Consider the following 23,978-nt stretch of genomic DNA (forward strand, 5'->3'; position numbering starts at 1 on the left):
CTGTTTAAAATGGAGCCCGAGCTGTGCGTTTAGAAATGAAGTAGATAAATCAAAGACTCATGGATGCCACGTCACTTATCATCAAACACAATCTCAACACATCAGTGTGTGATTTAAGAAGATAATGTGTCTTTATTGTCATCAGCTGACCTCTAGTCCCCAATTTAATAGTCTGTGTGGGCGTGGTCACTGTGAAGGGGCCGTGCCAGACTCACAACTGACAGCCGATGTCAGCCAATGAGAGAGCGTATCAGAACAATTCGACGAGGGCGCCTCGCTGAGGCAGCCAATGGCGGCCGAGAGAGGGCGGGGACGTGCATGCGACGCTGCCTGCTGCCGGGGAAACGGAGTACTGACGGTGTACGGAATTGTGCCGGTGGACTGGAAACTCCCGCCATTTCGACAAGGAATTAACCTCTTGATTGATCCAGGTTACTTTTTTTTTCGTAATACTTCTTCACGCTGTTATCCGACAACAAGAAGCGCCGGCAGCGCGAACATGCAGCGGGTGCAACTTGAGTGAACGAGAGCGGGCCTAGTTTGCAAAGACTTGGGACCGTACAGCGCGCCAGACCTCCCGCTGAACTGAGCTTTGGCTGTTGCCGCGAGTTTGCTTTCGGTGTGGTTTCTCATCCTTTCATGTTCATCCGGAGGAGCTAAAAGTTTCCCAACTATACCGAGAGACAAGTCCAGCAAGCTGTTTCACGTCCAGGACATTGTGTAAAACCAGCATGACACTGCTACTAGAGGAGAGAAGAAGGATGCGATGAGGCGGCTGCCAAGAAGTGCACTGTTATTGTTTTGCAACGAGATAGCAATCCAGCCTACTAGCTAGTCAGCTAGCTGCTACACGTTGAGTGCCGGGCCTGCCGGCGGTAACGTGAGACGTGCTAAGATATTTCGGGACACTTGGATACATGCTAAGGACATATTATTGTTTATTATTGTACTAGTCTGTCGCTAGAGGATTGATTTTTACCGTTGGCACCCGTGCCATCTGTGGATTGGAAATGGCACCGCTTTTAGGCCGGAAACCGTACCCACTGGCTAAGCCGCTAGCCGAACCACCAGGCCCGGGAGAGGAGGTGTACATCATCGAGCACACCAAGGAGGCCTTCAGGAACAAAGAGTATCCTTTAACATGATGCTGAAGCTCAGTCTCGACTTGTCGAGCCAGCCGGTGTGCTGTACATGAGGCTTTGTCTACCTGGCTTAATTGAAATTTACACAGTTACACGCACATGACTTTTAAAATGGCTAACGCGCCTAATTTTGACGTTTCCTGACATTTACCCTTATTTAAGTGTCTCCCGCATGTACACACTTTACACTCTGACAAGCTTGCTAGCAAGCTAATGTTCCGCTTTGCTAGCTAATGAACTCATTGTAGCTACGTGGCTAGCTCACTAAGCTAGCAAAAAACTAAGATCGTGTATGGCATATAGCGCATTTCTCATGCTAAATTACACGTTGAGAGCCGTTAGAAGGCTTCCTTTCACGTTCAGCTTTTATGGCCCCGCTGTCAGCTAATAATGCTAGCAGGGTTAGCTAGCACGCTGCTAACGTTATGTATCCCATTATGTCACAAAAGCCTGTCGTCTCGCTGAAGATGTTGCTCGGCTGGTTAGCTAGCTGTTAACGTTAGCACGCAACCCTCTTCAGAGTGAGCTAACTCTTAGCTACCGGCACATTTATGTTTTTAAGTTTGTCAAGAGAGGACAAGAGCTGCCCGAGAATGGTTTAGTGATTCAGGAGAGCATTTGGGGGCAGATAGTTGGGTTATCTTCTGGTAGCTAGGCCACTTGACTCACTTTTATTGGCGTTGAAAGGAAAACTTTAAACGTCAGCAGTTCCTTAACTGAAAGCAAGATTGCGAAGCCAGTTATGACAGCTCAAAGTCACACGTAGCGTTCAAAGTGGGTTTTAGATCTGTTAAAAGTCTCTGTAAGTTCCTGCAGTGACATAGTTATGTTATTATTTTTGACTTTAACATCTAAATCTAGCATCACTGCTCTAGAAATGTAGTTAATTTTATAGTTTTGGTTTTTACAGTCCTTAAAGGCAGCAAAGCCCAACCTCAAGTACTCACAGGTTGTTTACTGCCCCCACTGAACTCTCCAGCTTCCCTGACCTGGATGCCCCTTGACCTTAAACTACTTTTTGAAATACTGACATAAGCAATGGACCGTGTATATCTCGCTTTTAATAAGTAAGCCGACGGCCAGTTGAGGAGGGACTATTTACATGTGACTGTTGCAGGTTCCTTTACAAAACGTCCACAGAGAATACGAGGCACGCTTGCAGAGGTATGATGAGCGCATCTGGACGTGCAAGAGCACTGGAAGCAGCCAGCTCACACACAAAGAAGCATGGGAGGAGGAACAAGAAGTCACCGAACTGTAAGTATTGCATCTGAAGTTTGTGTGTTCGTGTTCATGATTTCATCCAACTAGTGAAATGAGAGCCGTTACGTAGCAGTCCACAGCCTTTCGGGGGTTTTGTACAGACTGGTATGTATGGGTGTACCAGTTGATGCACAAGCACAGCAGTACAAACGGAAGAGCCATACTCTGTCAGTGAAGGTCACAAGGCACGCTGCTTTCCAACGATTGGATAAATCCGGTGCTCCTCCTCTCTTTCTATTTAGAGGGTGTGTGATTGAGTCATCCTTGAATCTGCACTGGCCTGGTGAGAGTTGTCTTATCCTGATCTCCCAAAGTGAAGGGCGTAGCATTTTTCAGAGAATTATAACAGTTAAATGGATCTCTTTTAGCCCGCTTGTCACCAACCAGGTGTAGGTGTAATGTATGTGTACGGGCCGTCTGCAAGAGGAATGTTAGCCGAATGACATCCCAAAGAGATGTCACATCAGAGACGGCACAGAGCAGCGCTCAGCTGCCGGAGCTCAAGTCACTGAGGATCACGAGCTGTGTTTAAGCTCTGTCTAATTATATCAGCCAGGGGACTTTACTCCCCCCTGCTGGTCACTCTCCAGCCCTCTGTTGCCCTGTTATGTAATGCTCTGGTTCCAGTGATGAATGAATCACAGAAATTCAAACAATGTGAAAGACAGTGTGTCATGAATAGAGCGCATCACACCCATGAACATATTCAATGCTGCAAGATGCAACCTATATTATACTTTACCTTCCTATGTTGTTTAGGATTGATCATGTTCTGTGTGCAGGCTTCAGGAGGAGTATCCCCAGTGGTTTGAGAAACCAGTTCTGGAGATGGTCCACCACAACACCGTGTCTTTAGACAAACTGGTGGAGATGGCCTGGGTTGAAATCCTCACCAAGTATGCTGTGGACGAAGAGTGTGACTTCCTGGTCAGTTTGACTTCTTAAATTTCATTCTCAACATCATCTTTAGAGGACCATAGAAAAATAATGTTGTACGATAAAGTATGTCTTATTTGAATTAACATTACTGTTTCACTTCAGGTGGGAAAAGGCAAAAGTTTGCAAGTGAAGGTGGTGAAGATCCACCCGCTGGAGAATCCAGAGGGTGAGACAGCGGAGAAGAAGCTTGAAGGTGCCTGTGACTCTCCATCCAGCGACAAGGAGAACGCAAGTCAGGAGAACCAGAGGAAGGAACCTCCCCCCCGAGAGGAGGAGAACAGGAGGGAGAGCCTCAGTGAGTACCGCATCAATATGTAAACAAACAAAAGAAGAGCTTTAAAGAACATAGAAGATGTCATGCGGTGCAGATGCAACCAAACTGGCTGTAGAGTTATTATCAGCGGGGCCCGTCATATAACTGCAGTACAGGTGGATGTGTTGAAGCCTCACATTTCTTGACATTACTTTGTTTGACTTCCTATCAGGTGACAGAGCGCGACGTTCACCAAGGAAACTTCCCACTGCCATGAAGGAGGAGAAGAGGAAGTGGGTGATGCCCAAATTCCTTCCTCACAAGTACGACGTGAAGCTCATTAATGAGGACAAGGTTCGTATCTGCATCAGCAGTCAACAAAAAAGTGCTACTCTTCTGTATTTTCTGCGCTACAATTGAGGATTTTTGACATCCTTATCCAAAACTCGTCTCTTGTATATCCATGTGTTGTGCGTTGACAGACTTTGCATTTTTAAAGAAATTAATTGATCTTGTGTGTCTCATAGGTAATCAGTGACGTCCCAGCAGACAGTCTTTACAGAACGGAGCGCCCTCCAACCAAAGAGATCATGCGCTACTACATTAGGCACAACGCACTGAGGCTCGGCATGGGAGAGAGCGCTCCCTGGGTGGTTGAAGATGAGCTGGTGAAAAAGTTTAACCTGCCCAGCAAATTCAGTGACTTCCTTCTTGATCCCCACAAGGTAATTTACTCATTGTATTTTTAGCATGTTGCTTGACATAAAGGTCTCTCTCGTTCTTGGCTCACACTCTTTTTGCTTGTCTACAGTTTTTAGCAGAGAATCCCTCCGCAAAGCGTAAGAGCTTGACATCTCCAGAGGGTCGACCCAGCAAGAAGCTCAAGTCTCCTGACACGCCAGGAGAGGATTCAGGAAATGAGAAGGGAGAGAAGAAAAGGAGAAGAAAGAAGGACTCTTTAGGCATGCCTCTTAGTCCAACCATTTGGGGCCACATGCAGGTGAGCTGGCTTGTATGCACAGTGTCATGTCTCGGCTAAGATATTACTAGATTATTATGGGGTATACCTTTTTAAAGTTAAAGCTTTGCTTATGGGCTCTTCTTGTCTGTATTTCAGAAAATAACAATGAATGGCTCCCCACTCAAGGTCAAGAACTCTGGGACTCCAAAGAAAGGTGAAGGCTCGGCTCCCTCCACCCCGAAATCCGGCAGGAAGTCAGGGGACAAGAAAGAAGGAAAGAGAGGTAGAAAGAGCGGCGACAAGAAACTCAACGTACTTAAAGCTTCTAAAAATGATGGCAAAGCTGGTGCAAAGACACCAAAGATGAAGCAGATGACGCTGCTGCATCTGGCTAAGAGCACCCCTGCTGGGAGCCCGAAGAAGAGGGCCCGCAGTACGGGCATGGGTACGCCTAAACTTGGTAAGGCGCTGCACCCTATGGCTCTCCACCTCCTCCGTTACTATAAGGAGAACAAGGGCAAAGAGGACAAAAAGAACTCCCTTTCCTGCCTCATCTCCAAGGCTGCAAAGACCTTGTCCCCAGACGATCGGGGCCGGCTGCCAGAGGAGCTCAAGGAGCTGGTGCAGAAACGCTGGGAGCTGCTGGAGCAAAAGAAGCGATGGAAGGCCATGAGTGAAGAAGAAAGGCAGGAAGAGATGAAGAAAAGGCGTGAGGAGGTCAAAGAGAAACTGCGGGAAAAGGCCAAGGAGAGGCGCGAGAAGGAGATGCTCGTCCGCCGCGAACAGTCTCGCAGATACGAAGACCAGGAGATCGAAGGTGGCAAGAACCTGCCGGCGTTCAAGCTCGTAGACATGCCAGAGGGGCTGCCTAACGCCTTGTTTGGTGATGTGGCTATGGCTGTGGACTTCCTTCATTGCTACGCAGGGTTGCTGATGCCGGATGACCAGTATCCCATCACAGCAGTGGCTCTGATGGAAGCACTGTCTGGTGAACGGTCTGGCTTCCTCTACCTGAACCGAGTGCTGGTGGTGCTCCTTCAGACACTGCTGCAGGATGAGCTGGCAGAAGGCTACAGCGAGCTCGACATGCCCTTATCTGAGATCCCCCTCACCATGCACTCTGCGTCGGAGTTGGCACGCTTGTGCTTGAGACCGTGTGACGCTCACGGCGAGGAGAGCGGCCAGGGCTCAGTCGAGTCAGGAGGTTTGGGGGGCTTCGATGATGTGGTGACCAGCGAGTTCTTGGAGAAGCTCGAGACAGTCGAGGTGTTTGAGCTGAGCCCTCAGGAGAAGGTGAATCTGCTGGTGGCACTGTGTCACCGCATACTCATGACATACTCGGTCGAAGACCACGTTGAGGCAAAGCAGCAACGGTCAGCTGAGCTGTGGAAGGAGCGTCTGGCAATGCTGAAAGAGGTCAATGACCGTAAGAAGGCCGAGAAGAAGAAGCAGAAGGAGATGGAGGGCAAAGGTAGGTGGTTACCACCAGAGAGCTTCACCACTGAGGAGATTTAATACTCAATACTACAAGTTGATGCCACAATGAACATTTTTGTTCTATTTTTCTGTACTCAAAGGTGAGAAAAAGAAAGAAGGCGGCTCTAAGAAGGAGAGCAAAAAAGAAGTAAAGGTGGAGCCAAAGGTGGAGCCCGAGCCCGAGCCTGAGGACATGATCAGCACCGTGAAGAGCCGGCGGCTGATGTCCATGCAGGCCAAGAAGGACAAGGAGGAGATGGACAGACAGAACAAAGGTAAGATGTGGAGCAGTTAATCTATAAAAAATGTAAGATGATTTTGTTCTCTCAGTAGTTTCCCTGAGTTCTTTAGTCATTTAGAGCAAAGCCAGATTGTTTATCTGTAAATATTACTACTGCTAAGTCTGAAGCTGCTCACTCTTATTTGCTGCTATGTTATTCCCCCTCAGAGCGCATGGAGAAGGAGGCTGAAGAGGAGCGACTGCGTAGACAGAGGGCTGCTACAGAAAAGGCCTTTCAGGATGGTATCACCAAAGCCAGAAATGTCATGCGCCGGACGCCACTGGGTACGGACAGAAATCATAACAGGTCAGTGTTGCTCACAAACATTAAACGATTACACACAGATGAACGTACATGCTTTAAAAAATTGTTAATTCTAACCATGGTCTGCTGCGCGTTTTGTGTTCAGATACTGGCTCTTCTCTGACGTGGTTCCTGGTCTGTACATCGAGAAAGGTTGGGTTAACGATAGCATAGACTACAACTTCACCCCTCCACCTGAAGAAAAGCCAGCTGAGCCTGAGGAAAAACCAGCAGAGCCTGAGGTAGAAGAGGAAGAGGATGGTGGGTCGGCCGCTGCTAATGAATCACAAGGTACAAAACCAGAAGTATAGAGCTGTAACCATTTATCGGTGGAAAGAAAATTAGTTGCAAACTGGTCTGATAATCAATCGTTAAACTTTATTAAATGTGAGGATACTACTTAAGTATGTTAACGAATAATTAAAGAATAATGAAATCTGAACTGTTTTGAAGTCGAAAGATGTTTATTTACTGTTTTTGTTTGTAGGAGCTGAGAAGGACGACGGCAGCATAGATGGTGCTGTTAGTGAGGGAGCCCAGCAGGGAGCAGCAGTTGACATCTGTATAGAAACAACTGTTCCCAAGCAGGGACAGAACCTCTGGTGAGAGCTTTGTTTGTTTTTTTTCTGTTCATCTTCTCTCATTTCTTTTCTTTTCACACAATCGTTTGTTCTAATTTTTCTGTCTCTGAACGCAGGTTCGTATGTGACAACCCCGCTGAGCTGGAGGAACTGGTGGAAAGTCTTCATGCTCAGGGGATCAGAGAGAGTGAACTGAGGGTGAAGATACAAAACAAGTGAGTATACCCAATTTACTAGCAGCAGCTGCAAACTTGAAATATATTGAATACAGAACTGCCAGAGCATTTACAAGAAAGTATGAACAATGCTGGTTTTACAAAAAAAGGAGACAAGAAGACCAATGCAGTGTCTCCCATCCACCCAGACAGTTGTGTTTTAAAGAAGTCCGCAGCAGGGATGGAGTAAATATGAAGCTGAACATAAAGGTGTCCCTCTCGTCTTTTCAGATACCAGGAAATCCTCCACTCCGTCCATATGACCCGTAAGGCCAAACTGGGCCTCAGGACCTGCGACGGCTACGCTGAGCTGCTCAAGTACATGCGCAGTGACATCCAGGAGGTGGCCTCACGACTGCAGAAGGGAGGTCTGGGATACCTGGATGACAACGTAGACATCGAAGAGCAGGTGATCATTTTGTCTCCCTACATACAATATTAGTAGATGTTAAATTTCAACACAGTGTATGAGAAATGGTAGTTTTTTTTATCATATTCATCGGTTGTAGGTATAAAACATTAATTTGACGTCTAAACAACATGTGTTGTCTATTAACAACATGTGTTACTGAAGTGTTACGGATTTTATAGCTCTTGTACTAATTCTCTCCTCACAGATGAAAGACATGGAGAGCTTGAAAGACTTTGGCGAGTGCATCATCACCATTCAGGCCTGTGTAATCAAAAAGTTCCTGCAGGGATTCATGGCCCCCAAACAGAAGAAGAAGAAAAAGCATGTGGGGGAAGAGAGCAGTAAGGCTGAAGAGGTGGACGAGGAGAAGAGACTGGCAGAAGAGGCGCGGGTAAGAGAGCGGAGCTGCAGTGTTTAAAGTTTCCATAAGAAGCTGAGACACACAGCAGATTAATATTCACATGAAGCTACCACTAATGTCCTGCTGATTTTAAACGAGTCTGGCCTTCATCCTCTTAGGTGGCGACAGCGGTAGAGAAGTGGAAAACAGCTATCCGGGAGGCCCAGACGTTTTCCCGCATGCATGTCCTGCTGGGAATGTTGGACGCCTGCATAAAGTGGGACATGTCTGCTGAGAACGCTCGCTGCAAAGTCTGTCGCAGGAAAGGTAAGGACAGTCTTCAACTGCTGTCCCACTCACTTGGTCTCAAACTGAGGAATTGGCTCTAAATGAAGTTTAGTACATAACAGTGAGCAAGTGAGGGCATTATTCCTTTATTGATACAGACAGAGATTTGTTGTAACTTGGCTTTCTCTCTCAGTACAACCAGTCTTTACTGTGAGGTGTGCTGGATGTTTGAGTTTCAGTTTGGTGGTCTCCTGCTCCTTGTCTAGTGCTCAGGCAGAAGCCGTCTCTGCTGAAGCTGATGGAGTCTAAGCCCAGATCCAAACAGGGCAGCAGCAGCCAGCTCAGAGCACAACAGACTAGTAGTGTCAGGCAGGTCTACATAAAGAGCCAGCGGCCCCGCAGGCCAGCAGGTGAACCTGTAGCGATAAGACGACAACACAAACTTAAACACGAGGAAAATGTTCAAGAAGAACTGTGACGAGCAGAAAAATAAAACGGGAGGGATAAAAGTGAGGGATAAATTGTAGGTAAAACTGGGAAAATTATTGAAACGCAGCTCAGTTTTATGATAAATATTGATCTCTTCCAGGCGACGATGAGAAACTGATCCTCTGTGACGAGTGCAACAAGGCCTTCCACCTGTTCTGTCTGCGACCGGCACTGTACCGCATTCCTGTCGGAGAGTGGCGGTGCCCGGCCTGCCAGCCCACTGTGGCCAGACGTGGCTCCCGCTCAAGGTAACTGTCCGCCTCACACTTTTCAGTTTGTCTCTGTCCTCTATTGTCCATATAAACTGTTCTGCTACATCAGGGATAATGAGAGTAATCGTTAGCTGCATCCTTAATAAAAAGTATATATTTATATTAGATTGTTGTAACTGTAACAGGTGATGCAACCACAGAAATGAATGCTTCACATACCATTAAAAAGCATTTACAGTAACAATCTGTACGACCAAAATGTTCCCAATTTAACAAAACGTCTACAGTAAACTTTCCTCTTCTGTAACTACAGACCGTGTTCAGTCTTCATCATTCGTGTCAAGATTTTTGATTGTTAAACTCTCCGTTGCAGAAACTACAACCAGGACACAGACGAAGAAGAGGATGAGGAGGAGTCCGAAGAGGAGGACTCTGAGGATGAAGAAGAGGATGAGGAGGAGAATGACTACAAAGCCATGGGGCACAGCTGTGAGTATCGGCGAGAGATAATTAAGTCCAGGTTTCACCAAGTTGTCTGAGTGTGTGAGTTTCTCTGCTCCAACCAGGATATCTTTCACATTTTTGTAAGAAAAACTGCAGCAAAACAAAAAAAGAAGTCACATTCTTGGGCACCTGAGTTGGTTTTGGGAAAATTGGGGATCTTTTGCGACGAAGGCTGGGAATGAGAGGAATGCTGACGGGGAATTTCAGTCGCTGTCTCTATTGTCTGTGTGTTGCCATGTAGCACAGCTCAGGTCTGGACCTTTGCTTTGAAGCTGTGTCTCACTCTGGCTTCACTCAGAGTATGTGGCAGGATGATCCCCTCTGTCGGCTCAAGCCTGCACCGCAACAATTAAGGAAGTTTATGCATCGATGATGAATAGTAATGCACCTAAGAACACATTAATGGGTGCACAGCACAACATTTACTGTTCTCAATAGTCAATCGACACAGTTTTGCGGAGTGCACTTATCGGGAATGATTGATTAAACATCACTTTTCAAACAAAAACTTGATGCAATCATTCTAATTAAAATTAACAGTAAATTTTGGTGAAATGTGTAAAATTTCTTGTTGTCCTGATCACCTCTCTGTTATTTTTCTACAGTGAGACCAAGGAAGAAGAACAAGCAGTCCTCATCTCGGCAGAAAACCTCCAAAAGTAAATCCAAGAAGCCGTCGTCTTCAAGTAGTCAGAGCAGCAAACAGAAAACCGGCCCCAACAGCCCCGCGGACATCGACGAACTGGTAAGAAACAACCATGATGTATGCTTAATAGACTTACAGTAATTTGTGTCTGCAGAATAAAATCAGTTTTTGTATTGTTGTTGGTGCAGGTGCGACAGAGTTCCCAATCCGGAGTGCGCAGGCAGGCGCTGGAGCTGGAGAGATGTGAGGAGATCCTCAAGAAACTGACCAAATTTCGCTACAGCTGGCCCTTCAGGTGAGCAAAGAACATCACCTGTTGTGTTATTAATGACTGTGGAGCAGCAACAATGTACGATGGCATTAAAAAGAGACACTGAAAGATTAAAATAAACCAGAGTTTGTACAAAACCTTAAACCAGATGTCATTATAAAAACTCAGTGTTGTCACAGTCATCACACTAAACATCTCTTACCTCATGCTTCTCTTCCTACAGGGAGCCTGTGTCCCCGGAGGAGGCTGAAGACTACTTGGACATCATCTCCCAGCCAATGGATTTCCAGACGATGCTGGGGAAGTTCAGTCAGGGCTCATATCGTCACGCCCAGGACTTCCTGGAAGACATAAAACTGGTCTTCTCCAACGCAGAGGAGTACAACCAGCAGGGCAGCACCGTGCTCTCTTGCATGGTCAAGACGGAGCAGTCGTTCACCGAGCTGCTCCAGAAGCTTCTGCCCGGCCTCAACTACCTCCGCCGGCGCTCGCGCAAACGCGTCAGCCAGGCCCCTGCTACATCCGAAGAGGAGGAAGAGGAAGAAGAAGAAGAAGAGGAGGAGGAAGAGGAGGAGGATGATGAAGAGCAGGAAGAGGAACCGAAGAAGAAGATGCAGAATGGCAAATCGAACAGGAAGAAGGCCAGTAACAGTCGGGGAAGGAGGGACGAGGAGAGCGAGAGTGAGGAGGAGGATGAGGAAAATCAGGAGGAAGAGGAAGAGGAGGAGGAGGAGGATGATGATGATGGCAGGAGGAGGAGTAAGCGGACCTCTGCCACCTCAGGCAAGAAGGATTACAGGGAGCCGGATAGCGACGGCGAGCGGGACACACGGAGGACTCGTCAGCGGCGTAGCCGGGACGACACCGCGGAGGCGAGCAGCGACGAGGAGCGGTCCAGCCAGCAGCGACATTCCAAGAGACAGAAGCGCTCGTGAAGTTCAGGGTGATTTTTGTTTCTCTTTTGTTTCTTGTGGTAAATCTTTGCTTTAAAATTTCTTTCCTGCTCTTTTAAAAACGATCAAGAGCGCTCCTCCTCCTCCTCGTACAACCAGCGGGGGACTTAAACCTCAGAAGGACTTTTATGTGTTATTGAAAATTTTTGTTCATATTTTGAAAAAAGAAAACTGATTTATATTTGTAACATGTTTAATATTGGTGATGCTTTTTATTATTTTTTTTCCAAACCAAGAAAAACGAGACATTTGAGATAAAGGAGGTCCTCATAGCTCTTAAGACTCTTTTGATTTTTGAATTTCAGTTCCAAAGTTGACAACCTCACACCACAGATGTGTAATTTGACTTAAAATGTTGTCCTGTGAACTGCTGTTTGTTTTTGTTTTAAAACATTTGCGCTCCCCAAACACCAGTACAGTGTAATCAGAGGTCTGTCGTCACACGTAGTCCAGCCATCACGTCACTGGGGGTGTTTTTCAGGATGAGTAAATCCAGCTGTAATACGTTTGTCCCACTCACATCTCTGTCACAAGCCATTGTTGTTTCATTGACTTAAAGTACTTCTTGTTGAAGAGATGGTGTCCATGTAGCTAGGAATCCCTTCTTTGCTTAAAAACTGTGCTGATGGCTGATATGAAATGTTCCTGTCACCTGTAAATCTCTCTTTACTACGAAGCATCTTGACACCAAGATTATCTTCGGTCGGATGCAAGTCTATAGATAAACATGATAGGATTTTACTAGTTGTAGTATTATTTTTTTCTTGTGTGTTTTTCCAGCCCAGGCTCAGATTTTACAGTCTGGGTTGAGACTGCAGATCACACATGTAGTCTCCTCACTTTAGTGCAAAAACACAACTTTCACCTCAGCTCTTGATGCCAAGGTGTTTTCAAAAACGGGGACCCCGACCCGGCGTCTCGTTCTTGGCGGCGTAGAGCTGAGCAGCCTTTCCTCCTCCTCTGCAGTGCCCTGCCACTTTAAAAGAACCGGTACCTCAATGCTCCGTCAGTTTGCACACCGCCGCCTGTGTAAAGTGCACCTATTATGCCAGCAGCTGCAGGACCAGACTTTATTGAAATTATGTGCATAAACATTTGTAAACAGTGTTTAAAAACAACAAATGTGACGTTTGTTAAGAAAAAATGGGCATTTTTGAATATTTGATATTTTTTGCACATTTTATTTGGTATTGTAAATGATAACTTGTTCAGTCGATCTTAATCAAATCCAATAAATTGCAAAGGTTTAAAACCAGGGCTCTCCTAGTGGATGCAGAGAACATGTCAGAGTCATTTTTTTATTTTATTTTGTAGGATCAATGACACAAACGGCTCCTCAGAGGCTCGTGAAGATTTCCCTGCTTGTTCCTGGTTCAGTCACCAGGTGGTGCTCTACTTCTGCGCTTTGAATACTTTTTGCCCCGGCGCTGTTTGCTGGTTCTGGTGCAACACCTGACTCCCACAGGGGGGGAAGCTTCACAGTGCTGAAGGATTTTTGGCTCTTCTAACTTGCTTTATAATAACTCCTGCACACTGCGCATGAAAACTGCTGCAGCTAATTGATTTCATTATCACACACCCACTAAATGAAAACCTTTTGACTGTGCAGAAGCTCCTGCAGTTTGTAGCGAGGTTGCCAGCAATGTGTATGTATATGTGTGTATATATACAGTATATATACTGATGAGGCAGTGGTTGGTTTTCCCTCTTCTGTCTGTATTGTGCTGTGCTTGTTCTCCTGTGTTTCTCTAGTGCTGTTATCATCAAGACTTTACTGATTTCATTTGGCCACTTATTTGTTTCCCCCTCTTTTATTTGTTTGAATTCGGCTTTGACATGATTAACTTTTGTTAAAAATCCAGGTGATCGCAGCCCTCGAGTTGAGACCTGACTGTAAATGCTTTCTTTGTTCTCGGAGGAACTGCAAAAGTCTTTTACACTTCCTTTTTTTATATATATATTTATAGTCTCTAAAGCAGGGTTTGGGCAGGTTTAGAGGATTCACATGTAAAGAATTTCCAATAAAGGCCATGGACGAAGACCGTAGTTCTCCCTGTTTTATTTGTGTTGAGCTGATGAGCATCCCCGGGTCGGACTGACACACATCACTGCCATCTGTAAACCTTGTGAACAGACAATAAACGGGGAGGGACACGGGTTAGCTGTGACCGCCGACTGATGTCTAATTTTACTTTTTAATAAAATATCAAACAGTTTTCTTACTCTCTGGTGTGGACCCTTTTCTCACAAACATCTGCATCTTCTAATAGAAGCCAAGATAGCTACAAATGTGGTGCCTTGAAGCCAAAAACTGACATGACACAACATAAATAGCTTCATTATTCACAGAGAAGGATGAGCAAGTTTGGACAGAAACTGTTCCATGAAAACACTTCAGTGGAAAAGGTGAAGCTGACAGTGGTTTGATGTTAATTACGCAGGTCAGGCTCTGTGTGCTGGTTGAAAATCACTTGGTGTCGAAGTGTAAGATCCAACAGGAAAATCTGAGGACGCAAAGAACGTTTAGACACAAGAAGCATTAAATATTTACACAAGGCTGTGATAGTGTCTAAGCCGCCCCTGACTGTGGCTTCTGGACCAAAATAATAACCTTGTTGCACTCAAAGCCAAAGTGAGGATTGTTTCCGTGATGTATGGAGCCGAGGAGAGTGCAAGGAGGACAGTAAGATCTTATGAAATATCTCCTGAGGTGCTGACAGCCTCTGAGCCATCTGTAACTTGGAAACAGGTGTAGAGGCTAAGATGGATCAGAGTAAAGGTCAGGGATGTGGAAAGTCAGTGGAAAAGTAGCACTTGATTAGTGGAGCAGCTGCATTCAAACCTAAAATGATGTTTAGTTTACGATTTATCGTCCTTTTCATCATTTATGATTATTATTGTATTAATTAGAGGGAATCGGGGGGTGTCATTATGAGCCAGAGAAGAAGAAAGAGGCTGCAGGTCTGTGATTTTGACCCACAAGACAAGATGGCAGATTGAGGACGTTATGAGTCACGAGCCTCGAGGCGCTGCAGCTTTCTTGTTGTCATTTCTGAGACTACACGCTGACTGAATCGATGCGACAGTTTTGGTGGCAGACTGGTTGAGGAAATGGTGCCAAAACCAACTGCTATACACCAAAATGAACTCCTGAGCAAACTTGTGATGAACCCTGAGAAGTGCATCACTTTGCTCTTAGGAGGCTCAGACTCAACAATAAAATACAATTCAGTCTTGATATATTAACTTTAAAGATGTTTGCTGGATCTAATTCTCCAAACTCTGGACTTGAAGTATTGTTCAGTCTTCACACAGTGCGTCCTACGCAGTGAAACATAGTTGAGACATGCATTAATCACCCTACTCTTACTCCCCGATGAGGTAGAAGAAACCAATGACTGTACATGCTGCAGTGTAACACGAAGGCGCTCCTGAGTGTCTACAGATGCAGAACTTTGTCTAATAGTTTGGTTAAAATGACCAAATACCAAATGTTAGCATACTAACACCCTAAACTGAGATGGTTATTATAGCCTACTACCATGAAAAAGCATGTTACTATCATCACTGTGAGTATTAGCATCTTAGCATTGTTGCTATGTGCAAATTAGCTTGTTAACATTGTCACTATGAGCAAATTTATTGTCAAAATTTACATTTGTACAGAACAAGGTATCAAATAAAAAGGTGTCTTGTGGTAAGGAACCTACAAGTGCTTTATAGTGAGTTTCAGTTCACACCCTCACAGTTTTGCTTCACTCGCTCTCATAGTGTCATTTTTGGACACAGAAGGTGATTTCAGTGAAGGAGACGGAGACTAGCTGGTGACAATAGTGGAGCAGTTAGCAAATAAAAGGCCAGAAGTTTCCCTCGGGAGTTGGTGGAGACCAAAAACAGAGCTAAAAGAAGAGTGAACGATGAGGTTGCTCTGTCACTGCTGGATGTGTAAATAAGCTGCAAATGTTGCAACTTAACATTTCTTTAAGCGACATTTTCACTTTATCTTGTGATAATGCTGTGATTATGCTCTAGCTAGGTTTAGGCACAAAGACCAGTTGGTTAGGGTTCAGAAAACATCATGTTGTAGCTTAAAATACCCGTTTCAGTTGCCATCTCCCAACTTCCTGTAAAAAATGTTTTTTGTCGCCAAAAACAAGACTGGAAATTGTCCAGCAGTCTCTCTTTAAAAATACGCAGGAGTTTCTCAATTACAAATGTTGAAACGCAGTCTCGAACTGTGGTCACTGGCTTGGCAGCCTTCTCGCCTTTAACTTAATCGGCTCCTCCACCTCCAGATGTGATTGTCTGGACATGAACATTTAGATATGGTATGTGTGTATGTATGGTAACGTGTCTGGATGCATTCGACTGAATTATCTATGAATATCACACACTTGTTAGATCCATGTTGCCTCTGCTATTATATCACACAGTCTGGCCTGGCAGGTTAAAGCAGGAGCAGCAGAAGCAGGTGCTCCTGCTCTCTAACAAGCAAACACTGGCCTTGCGTTGACTAATCTTTGAACCTTGTGCAAACTGACAGCAGCAGTGTATGACCGAGCCATCCACGGAGAGCGTGGAGCAACCCACCCAGCAAATATTTACCTCAGGTCCAAGTCGGTGCAGAGGGCATCTGGCAAGGAGCGAGTTTGTTTCTCGCTCTCGCTGTACCAGACATGATGTACGAAACACTGTCCCACTCCTTTTAGCTCTCTGGAAATTAGTATTTGATTGTTAAAATAAAATGGTTATGGTGATAGAGCTTATGTCACAACACTGAAGCTGCTCTGGAGGCTTGTGGTGGCTCCACGCCTTCCTGAGACTCCCACAATCACCCTGAGATGACTCTGGAGATCAAATCTTTATAAATATCTTCCTCCGTGTCGAACAGGTCTTCAAGCCTGAGGTAACGTTACACTGAGACCTGCTCGCTGCTTGTTTTTTTTTGACACCTGTCCCACAGGTGCCGTGACACAGCGAGTCGAGCTCTCCTGCCGGAGTCGGCGTTGCGGTGCATGAAGCAGCAAACTGGATTTGTGTCACATCACGGCACACTTCAGAATGAGCTCAGTCAGTCGTCTATCACGCTGGCAGCTGCAGGAGTGCACACAGAGAAAATGAGGACAGGGAAAATCCTGACGTCCTGCCAGAACAGACAGGAGAGACGCTACATAATCATTCGCAGAGCGTGAACGTGACCTGATAATCGAGCGCCAAAACCAACACGTGACCGTGGCGGCGACATGCCCTCAATTTCTCTTCTTCCTTCTCCTTTTAACTGCGAGTACAAATGATTATTAATGCATTATTCACAAAAACAGAGCCTTCTCCCCCAATTTTCTACACTTGTGTGCCTCCTCTCCCTTTGATGATATAACCAAAGTAAAAGGGGAGAAAAAGCGAGGGAGTGCAGAAACAGAGGAGTTCAGAGGATGGCTTTTCTCTCGGGAACACGGAGCTCTCATCCCAAAGGGGACCCGGCGCTCCTCCCGTAGAACCGGGCTACAAACAGCAGTTTGAACACATCAGTCATAGATCCTCTCCGCCATCGCTGCTACCACACACACCAGCGTCGAGATAACACACTTGGCCTGCTTACTCCGGCTGGCTCCTCATCAAACGAGGTAAATGTAGGGTATTCCTTGCATGCTCGCCTCCCCGCTTTATCAATAATATTTTCATTTCCAGATTTACGCGAAGGCACAAATGTGAGAAATGTTAAAGGCAATTCTGAAAAAAAAAAAGCACCGGAGAGAATAACCTCAGAATCACCCGGGGATGTCTTTGAACTCGGGGATGCAGATATGGCAGCGGCAACAATTGGATGAGCGCGCTACGCGGAAGATGAAAGGCAGTCGAAGTTGTTGTCGTAATAAGTGGGCCGAGGCCTTTCATGATTCATACTGAGGCTTCATCTTACCGTTCAGTCAAGCCAGTGATCCCAAATGTTGAATAGGCTTATGTATATCTGGATTCTCTGTAAAGCTTAGCAGTGGATGATAGAGAGCCAATTAACTTCCTCCCACTGTTCTGAGTGGGCACATGGACTGATTTTAACAGAAAAAATGCCCAAATAATGATGAGTTTTCTCACAACACATACACCTGACACACAGCGCTACCCGTGATTCAGTTTTACCACTGACTCCACCATTAATGCTCAAAATACACTTGTTCACACGAGAGAATTGATACCACTCTCATATCTGTGTGTTAACTGTGAAGCTTCAGCCAGAAGGTTGGCATAGCTTAGCATAAATACTGGAAACAGAGGGCCACAGCTAGCTTAGCTCTGTTACTAGCTTACACCTTGCCCTGTAAAACCTTTACTTGTCGATTTTACACTCTGGTTTTTGTGTGTATTAAACAAATGAGATACAACATGTTCCTCGTGAGCTTTAGAGGAGTTGGTCAGCAGATTTTGTATCCGTTAGCTGGGCTAGCTGGTTCGCCCTGTTTGCATTTATTCTGCTAAACTAATGTCATTTATCTGATGGAGAAAGAAAAGCAGGGACGCTTGCAATTCCTTCTCAACTTCACACAATCAATCAAGACATCGAGTAAAAAAGGACACTGTTTCATTACCTGGCCACTGTTACCTGTAGGCTAACATTAGCAACCTGTGCTGCTACGCTGCCAGCCTGCACTGATATTAGAGGAGTGGTAACTGAGTGCAGAAACATTGCTGCTGGACTTTAAAGTTAAAAATCGGGTGTCAAATTCAATCAAAGGGGGGAATGCAACATTGAAATGCGTCAAACATTACTGTAAGCACAAATCAGCAATCACTATGTAATGTTAGCTAGCTAGCTAATTGTGATTGTTTCAAAAACCTGCGTTTGAAGGGGCCATGTAGCAAAGCCGAGGGGTAGGACTAAGCAGTAAGGACAAGGGGTGTGTAAGATTGGACCATAACGTTCTAATTAGTGACTTTGTTAGCTTTGGACAGAGCCAGGCTAAGCTAATCAGCTGCAGGCGTTAGCTTAATATTTCATCTCAATCCTCTAATCGAACTCTCTGCAAGGAAATAAGCTTTAAAGATTTCAAACTTGTGCTTTAAAATCATATTTCCATGTCTTTAATAAGGAGTTATGCCCCACATCCTGTTTCCTAAAAGCATCTCTCTTTTGTGTGTGTGTGTGTGTGTGTGTGAATTAAGATGATCACGGTACACTGATCCTGGATCACATTGTTTTTTTCACATCTATATATTTCTTTTCTTTTCTCTCTGGAAATCAGATCCATCTACAGTTACATGATGACCTTGCTCCTGTCACGGCTCATGTTTCTCTGGAGTGTGCATATGCCCAGTCAGGGGGATGTCAGCAATAAATAGATTAAAGTGTGTAATGGCCCAATAACCACCCCTGCACTGCCCCGCCATGCACGGGTGATTCATTTAAAAAAAAAAGAGAAAAACAAGGAGGCTGCAGCTGTTGGGGCAGACTTAAGTTCATATTTAAGGTTTAGTAAGAAACCTTGAGGTGAGTGTGTGTGTGTGTGACTATGAGCAGAGAAAGAAAGACAACACAGCTTATATAAAAATATCTATTCAAAGGAAGGCATGAGTGTAATGTGTGCGTGAGTACAAACCTGAGTGCACTTTGTGTGTGTGTGTGTGTGCCATGGTGTGCATGTGTCTTAATAGGAAGCAGTCACAGAGCTGCTGACGGCTCCATAAAGGAGCCTTTGAATGGCTTGGCTCTGGTAAATTCATAGCAGATGTGAGGGAAAGAATATCCACCCAGGTTGAGTGGCCCTTCACTGCGAAGGCGACAGGAGTCCAATCCAGGGGAGGCAGACGGACGGCAGACAGGAGCCAGGGCAGACACACACATACACACACATGTTGGGAGAAGTCCAATCAGCCAGGAGGGAACTCTGAACAGGAGACAGGAGTTTCTCTTTGAGCCACTCCGGCTTTTAAATCGAAAATAATTCTCCCCTTTTATTCCTGAAAGAACAACTCTGAGTTCCCCGGCGTTGCTCTCTGGACAGGTTTTCCATTCAAGTGTACAAGTTGAGGCCAGGTGTGTGCTTCAGGGATGACCTCCACACACTGGATCCCGCACTCTGGTTCCCTGTGGACCCACGGAGTCTGGAGCGCTCCGAGGCCAGGCTTTATGCCACCTTTCCTGGCTCCGGCTGACGCCAGAGGAGGGCTGGGGAGAGACTGGCGCCTCACCGCCAATTAACGTCCTCTCACACTGAGAGCACGGCCAGGTAACACATGATAGGCCAGACTCCTCGAGCAAAGAGCCCGGCAGACAGTCGAGCGGGGTGAGACTCATTAACTTATCCATGCGCCTGACATCTGTCGGTGATACTACCTCAGGCTTTTTCTTTTTCAAAGGGTGAGAGCCAATGGTGGCGTTAGCTTAGCTTAGCACGGAAACAAGGGGGGACAGTTAGCCTGGCTCAATGGTAACATAACCCTCCTTACCAGCATCTCTAAAGCTCACTGACTAAACACACTATATCTCTATAAGTGACGGGTGAATCCAGGAGGTGCGCCCAGGCAACACATTGTCCCTCGTCTTTATGCTAAGCTAACCTAACTGCTGGCAATAGCTTCATATTTACCATAAAGACATGACAGTGGTCTCAATTTTGTCATCCAACTTTTAGCAATAAAGTTCATTTCCCCAAATGTTTTTTTTTCTTTTAAAAGTCACATTTATACTCATGTACACACTGTAAACTGCAACTTTATTATTTATATCCAAGCTCCCTTTTTACAGTCGCTAAGCTAAGCTAATTAGCTGCTGACAGTAGCTTACCATACAGACATGACAGTGGCATCAAAAATGGACACATGCAAAAAATGTCTGTTTTTCTTTTAAAAATGACATTTTAACTCGTTTACACACTGTAAACATCAACCTTTTGTTTTTACACCCAAGCTAGGCGTTTCCCTGTGACTAGTCGCTAAACTAATTAGCTGCAGGCTATACCATCATATTTACCATGCAGTATATACAGACAGAGCGATATCAATTTTCTTATTTTTACTTCAGGTAAGAAATGGATAAGGATGTCAACAAAAAATTTCTTTCTTCTTTTCCTTTTAAGAAAGAGTGCCTGCTTGAAACTGCTCGCAACAAGCTCTTTGGATAATCTTGAGTAACCGGGTCATGATTTCTGGGAAGACATGTCTCTTTGGTCAATATCTCCCAAACTCTGCAACTCACGCCAAAACAATCTTGATGGATAGAGAGCGCTACATGAAGGGTAAGAGGAAAAATATGCATTTTTTAGGGGTGAACTGTCCCTTTAAGTGCTTTTAAACTCAAGCCAAAAGGCAAGGGGCCCTCTGTGTTAATGTGATGACTAACTATTACAATATCTAGAAACTATGTAAATAAGGATTAATGTGCACTACATGTAGTGATCTACATTTTTTAACCTGATGGGTAAAAGTTCCCTCCTGTGCATCAGCAGAAATGAGCCCCGGCTTTAATTAGAAGAAGTCTGGAACATTTATCACGTGGGGGTCGGCCCTGAAGCTCATTCACACACTTTGTGCCTCCTAAAGGTAATTACAACTGATAGATGGAAGGTTTAGCTTTATTACCTGTGTTGCTATAAACAAGGTGTACGTACAATGAGCTTTTTTTAGTTTCGAGTGATGAGGGAATCCATGTGCCAGCTCATAAATGAGGCCCAGGCACTTAGTATCCGGAGGCGATTGGTAAACACAACATGAGCTCAGTCTCACTCGTAAAACTGCTGCTGCTCCGACTGTGACCACAATGCAAAAAGCTGCAGCGGTGTCAACGAAACAGCCTCGCAGAGATCTTTCCCAAGAAGAGCACGATCTGACGATTGGGGATGGATGGATGGGTGTCAGGAATCGGCCTAGTTTTCCTGATTCAGGGTTGTAAAGGTCCCTAATGTGCTCTGAGCCAGTTCGAGGTGATCTTGCATGCAAGGGTGCTTCTGGAAAACCAGACTCTGGAGAGCAGTCAGATCTTTCTGCAAGCAATACGCCCTCTTCTGTGTGTGTGGGGGGCAACGGCCACTTTGTCTGTAGCTGAGGCTGATCCATCCGACTGCAACTGAAAACAAACAGCGAGAAGGCAGATTTCACACCCCGAGCACCTCCTGAGTGGAGAAATTACTCCATATCTCCCGTCTGTATCTCTTCTCCGACATGTCTGTGCATTTGTCTTGTCTATTTTCTGCCATCTGTCTGTCTCATCTTCTTTAGTTTTGCTTCTCGCTCTTCATTCCACGCTCGGGGGATAGACAAAGCTGAGGCGGGGGGTTAGCCGGCGGGCATCGCTTTCACTTTTAATTAAAACTTCACACCCAAATAAATGTAGCTGAGTATCACACCCACTCATATCGCCCTATGAAAAGAGCCCGCCGGGGCCAGATGTTTGCCTTAGCGAGGATAAATATCTAAGTGGCAGCTTTCTCTGTAAGGGAATCTGCTCCCTCTGTCGTTTCGTCGGATTAGCTGGGGTAAGGAAAACATGGGGATCGTGTTGCGTGCGTTTCCCACTCTCTGGCTGTTCAGCATAAACACCACCAGTTCTTGGCCTTCCTCACATCCGTCTCCTCAGCTCCTCCGCCACTCTCCTCGGCCCCTGGGGTTCCAGGCGCAGGGTTTGTTTTAGTAGCATAGCCCCTGAAGAGTGTTTGGTTGTGTTGTGTGTCACACTGGGTGAGTGTTTGATTATGTTGAGTGTTACACGGTGCGGGTGTGCATGAGCAGAAAGGCGGGGGATGCTAATCCCTCTCCGCTTTGTCCTCTGCTGCACAGCTTTAGTCTTCGCAGGACACTTCAACACTGGGACTGAGGGGGAATTCACGGAGCTGCTGCTGAGAGAGCGGCCTGTTGGATGTGAGGGTCTCGTAGTTATGCATACACACACTAAAAATTAACGAGGAAGGACAAACAGAAAGAAGGGATGAATCGAGGACACCACAGCGTGCTCACGCTGCTCGAGGTCATATTTATAGCCTTGTCTGCGTAAGTGTTTGTGTATTATCAAAAGATAAACGATGACCTGAGTCTACTTACAAGTAACACGTAGTGCATTATCTGCACTCTTTCCCTGGCAGCAGGGGGCGACTTAACTGGTTGCAAAATCTCAGATGTATGTAAGCCTATGAGAAAAATGACCTACTTCTTACTTGATTTATTACCTCAGTAAACAATTTCTTAATGAGCTTATGGTCTCAATTGCTAGTTTAGGGCTTGGCTAGCTTGTGATTGGTCACTCCTGCTACAAAACAAAACAAAAAACAAGATGGCGACGGCAATAACGCCAAACTTGAGGTTTGGAAATGGTCGACAAACCAGCGGGTCACATCACGGTGGGTTTACACCTTGTATATCCAAACTGCAGCAGCTTATTCCTCTGTGCTATAGAGCGTCTTTGCTGTCAAACCCAGGAATTACACTCGTTGCATGCACGTTGCTGAACGGCTCCGCTACAGTTTCGCTCCGTCACCAGTCAACCCCCACTGGCAGTTATACGTATGTGTTATAAACACAACAACAAGAAGTGAGAAGAAGTGATTGGATTTGTCTCTTTTTTGAGATTTTTGTGCTAATGTTTTATTATGAAAATTAACCGGATGTTATGTTGTTGTTTCGGTGTCTGACTTCCTGTCTGCTCTGTGCTGAATTGGGCTGAATTGACGCACTGTGCTCCGGCATCCAGCAGAAATAGAAGCCATGCGTTTCTGCTACAGAAGAGTCTGGCCTGCCGGAGCTGCAACAGAGTAGATACGCAACGCAGCAGAGCCAGTGGAAGTACTCACATAGACTAGAGTGAAACCTATCAGCTCCACTGCGGTGGCAGATGGGAGACGGACCGAACACGGATCTGGTTGAATTTAGTCCTAAAACACATCAGTGAGCCTCACTGCTGCAGTAGGCAACATGTTCCTTCATTATGATGAATGAAAGCCGGTGTTTATCAAACGTTTTAACATAAAGGACCCCTAAACTGACACAAAGCAGACCACTGACCCTCAGACCTTTAGATGTTTAATTACAGCAAGTGTGTGAACTTAATGACCAGAAGTCAAACATTCTGTCATTATGTTGTTTGTGGATGAAATTGAAGTGATAATAAATTATTCCCCCCTTTTTCCCCTGGAGCCCCTGAAAGGATCCTGGGGGGTCCCCAGACTATAAGACCTAATGATGTAGGCACTGTAGTTTGAATCAGTCGTAAATATTCACCAGTGCACTAAACACGTGATGCACAACAAACACATTCCTGTAGGGGTGCCCTGCTGTTTCAGGAAAATCAAAGCAACATTATGTAGAAATTGGCATTGTGTGCGATTTGGTTCCCTCCACAGTTTCTGAGTGCAGCACCACTATCGTAAATACAAATCCCAGCTAATGTAGGTGTTAACTACTAACAAAGCTCATTACGTCACAACAATGTTATGTGTTGAAGTAAACATGTATGTAACGCTGTGATC

The 23,978-nt window shown here is 45.4% G+C and overlaps 1 protein-coding gene across 4 annotated transcripts; it reads left to right on the forward strand.

The window, feature by feature from the left end:
- Positions 1 to 331: 331 nt before the first annotated feature.
- baz1b (bromodomain adjacent to zinc finger domain, 1B) lies at positions 332 to 13,745 on the forward strand. 4 transcript variants are annotated; one of them, XM_084352017.1, is made up of 22 exons: positions 332 to 1,129; positions 2,283 to 2,399; positions 3,188 to 3,332; positions 3,447 to 3,639; positions 3,830 to 3,951; positions 4,125 to 4,322; positions 4,409 to 4,597; positions 4,715 to 6,029; positions 6,136 to 6,309; positions 6,483 to 6,621; positions 6,725 to 6,909; positions 7,106 to 7,220; positions 7,316 to 7,414; positions 7,646 to 7,823; positions 8,032 to 8,217; positions 8,346 to 8,493; positions 8,721 to 8,864; positions 9,044 to 9,191; positions 9,529 to 9,644; positions 10,265 to 10,404; positions 10,494 to 10,600; positions 10,800 to 13,745. In XM_084352017.1, the coding sequence occupies exons 1-22, from the start codon at positions 1,011 to 1,013 to the stop codon at positions 11,509 to 11,511; spliced, it is 4,989 nt and encodes a 1,662-aa protein (XP_084208143.1). In that variant the 5' UTR covers positions 332 to 1,010; the 3' UTR covers positions 11,512 to 13,745. The 4 variants fall into 4 exon arrangements, with proteins under 4 accessions (XP_084208143.1, XP_084208144.1, XP_084208145.1 ...); XM_084352018.1 differs by having other exon boundaries at positions 4,745 to 6,029; XM_084352019.1 differs by lacking the exon at positions 8,721 to 8,864.
- The last annotated feature ends 10,233 nt before the right edge of the window (positions 13,746 to 23,978 follow it).

Source organism: Pagrus pagrus (genome assembly GCF_965226575.1).
Source record: "Pagrus pagrus genome assembly, chromosome: 4".
Classification (NCBI taxonomy): Eukaryota; Metazoa; Chordata; class Actinopteri; order Spariformes; family Sparidae; genus Pagrus; species Pagrus pagrus.

Bases quoted from the DNA above. Each gene is read 5' to 3' on its own strand.
- baz1b (XM_084352017.1), top strand. From the start codon at position 1,011: ATGGCACCGCTTTTAGGCCGGAAACCGTACCCACTGGCTAAGCCGCTA. The intron at 6,310-6,482 runs GTAAGATGTGGA...ATTCCCCCTCAG, and splicing joins GATGGACAGACAGAACAAAG to AGCGCATGGAGAAGGAGGCT. The intron at 8,494-8,720 runs GTAAGGACAGTC...CTCCTTGTCTAG, and splicing joins CAAAGTCTGTCGCAGGAAAG to TGCTCAGGCAGAAGCCGTCT.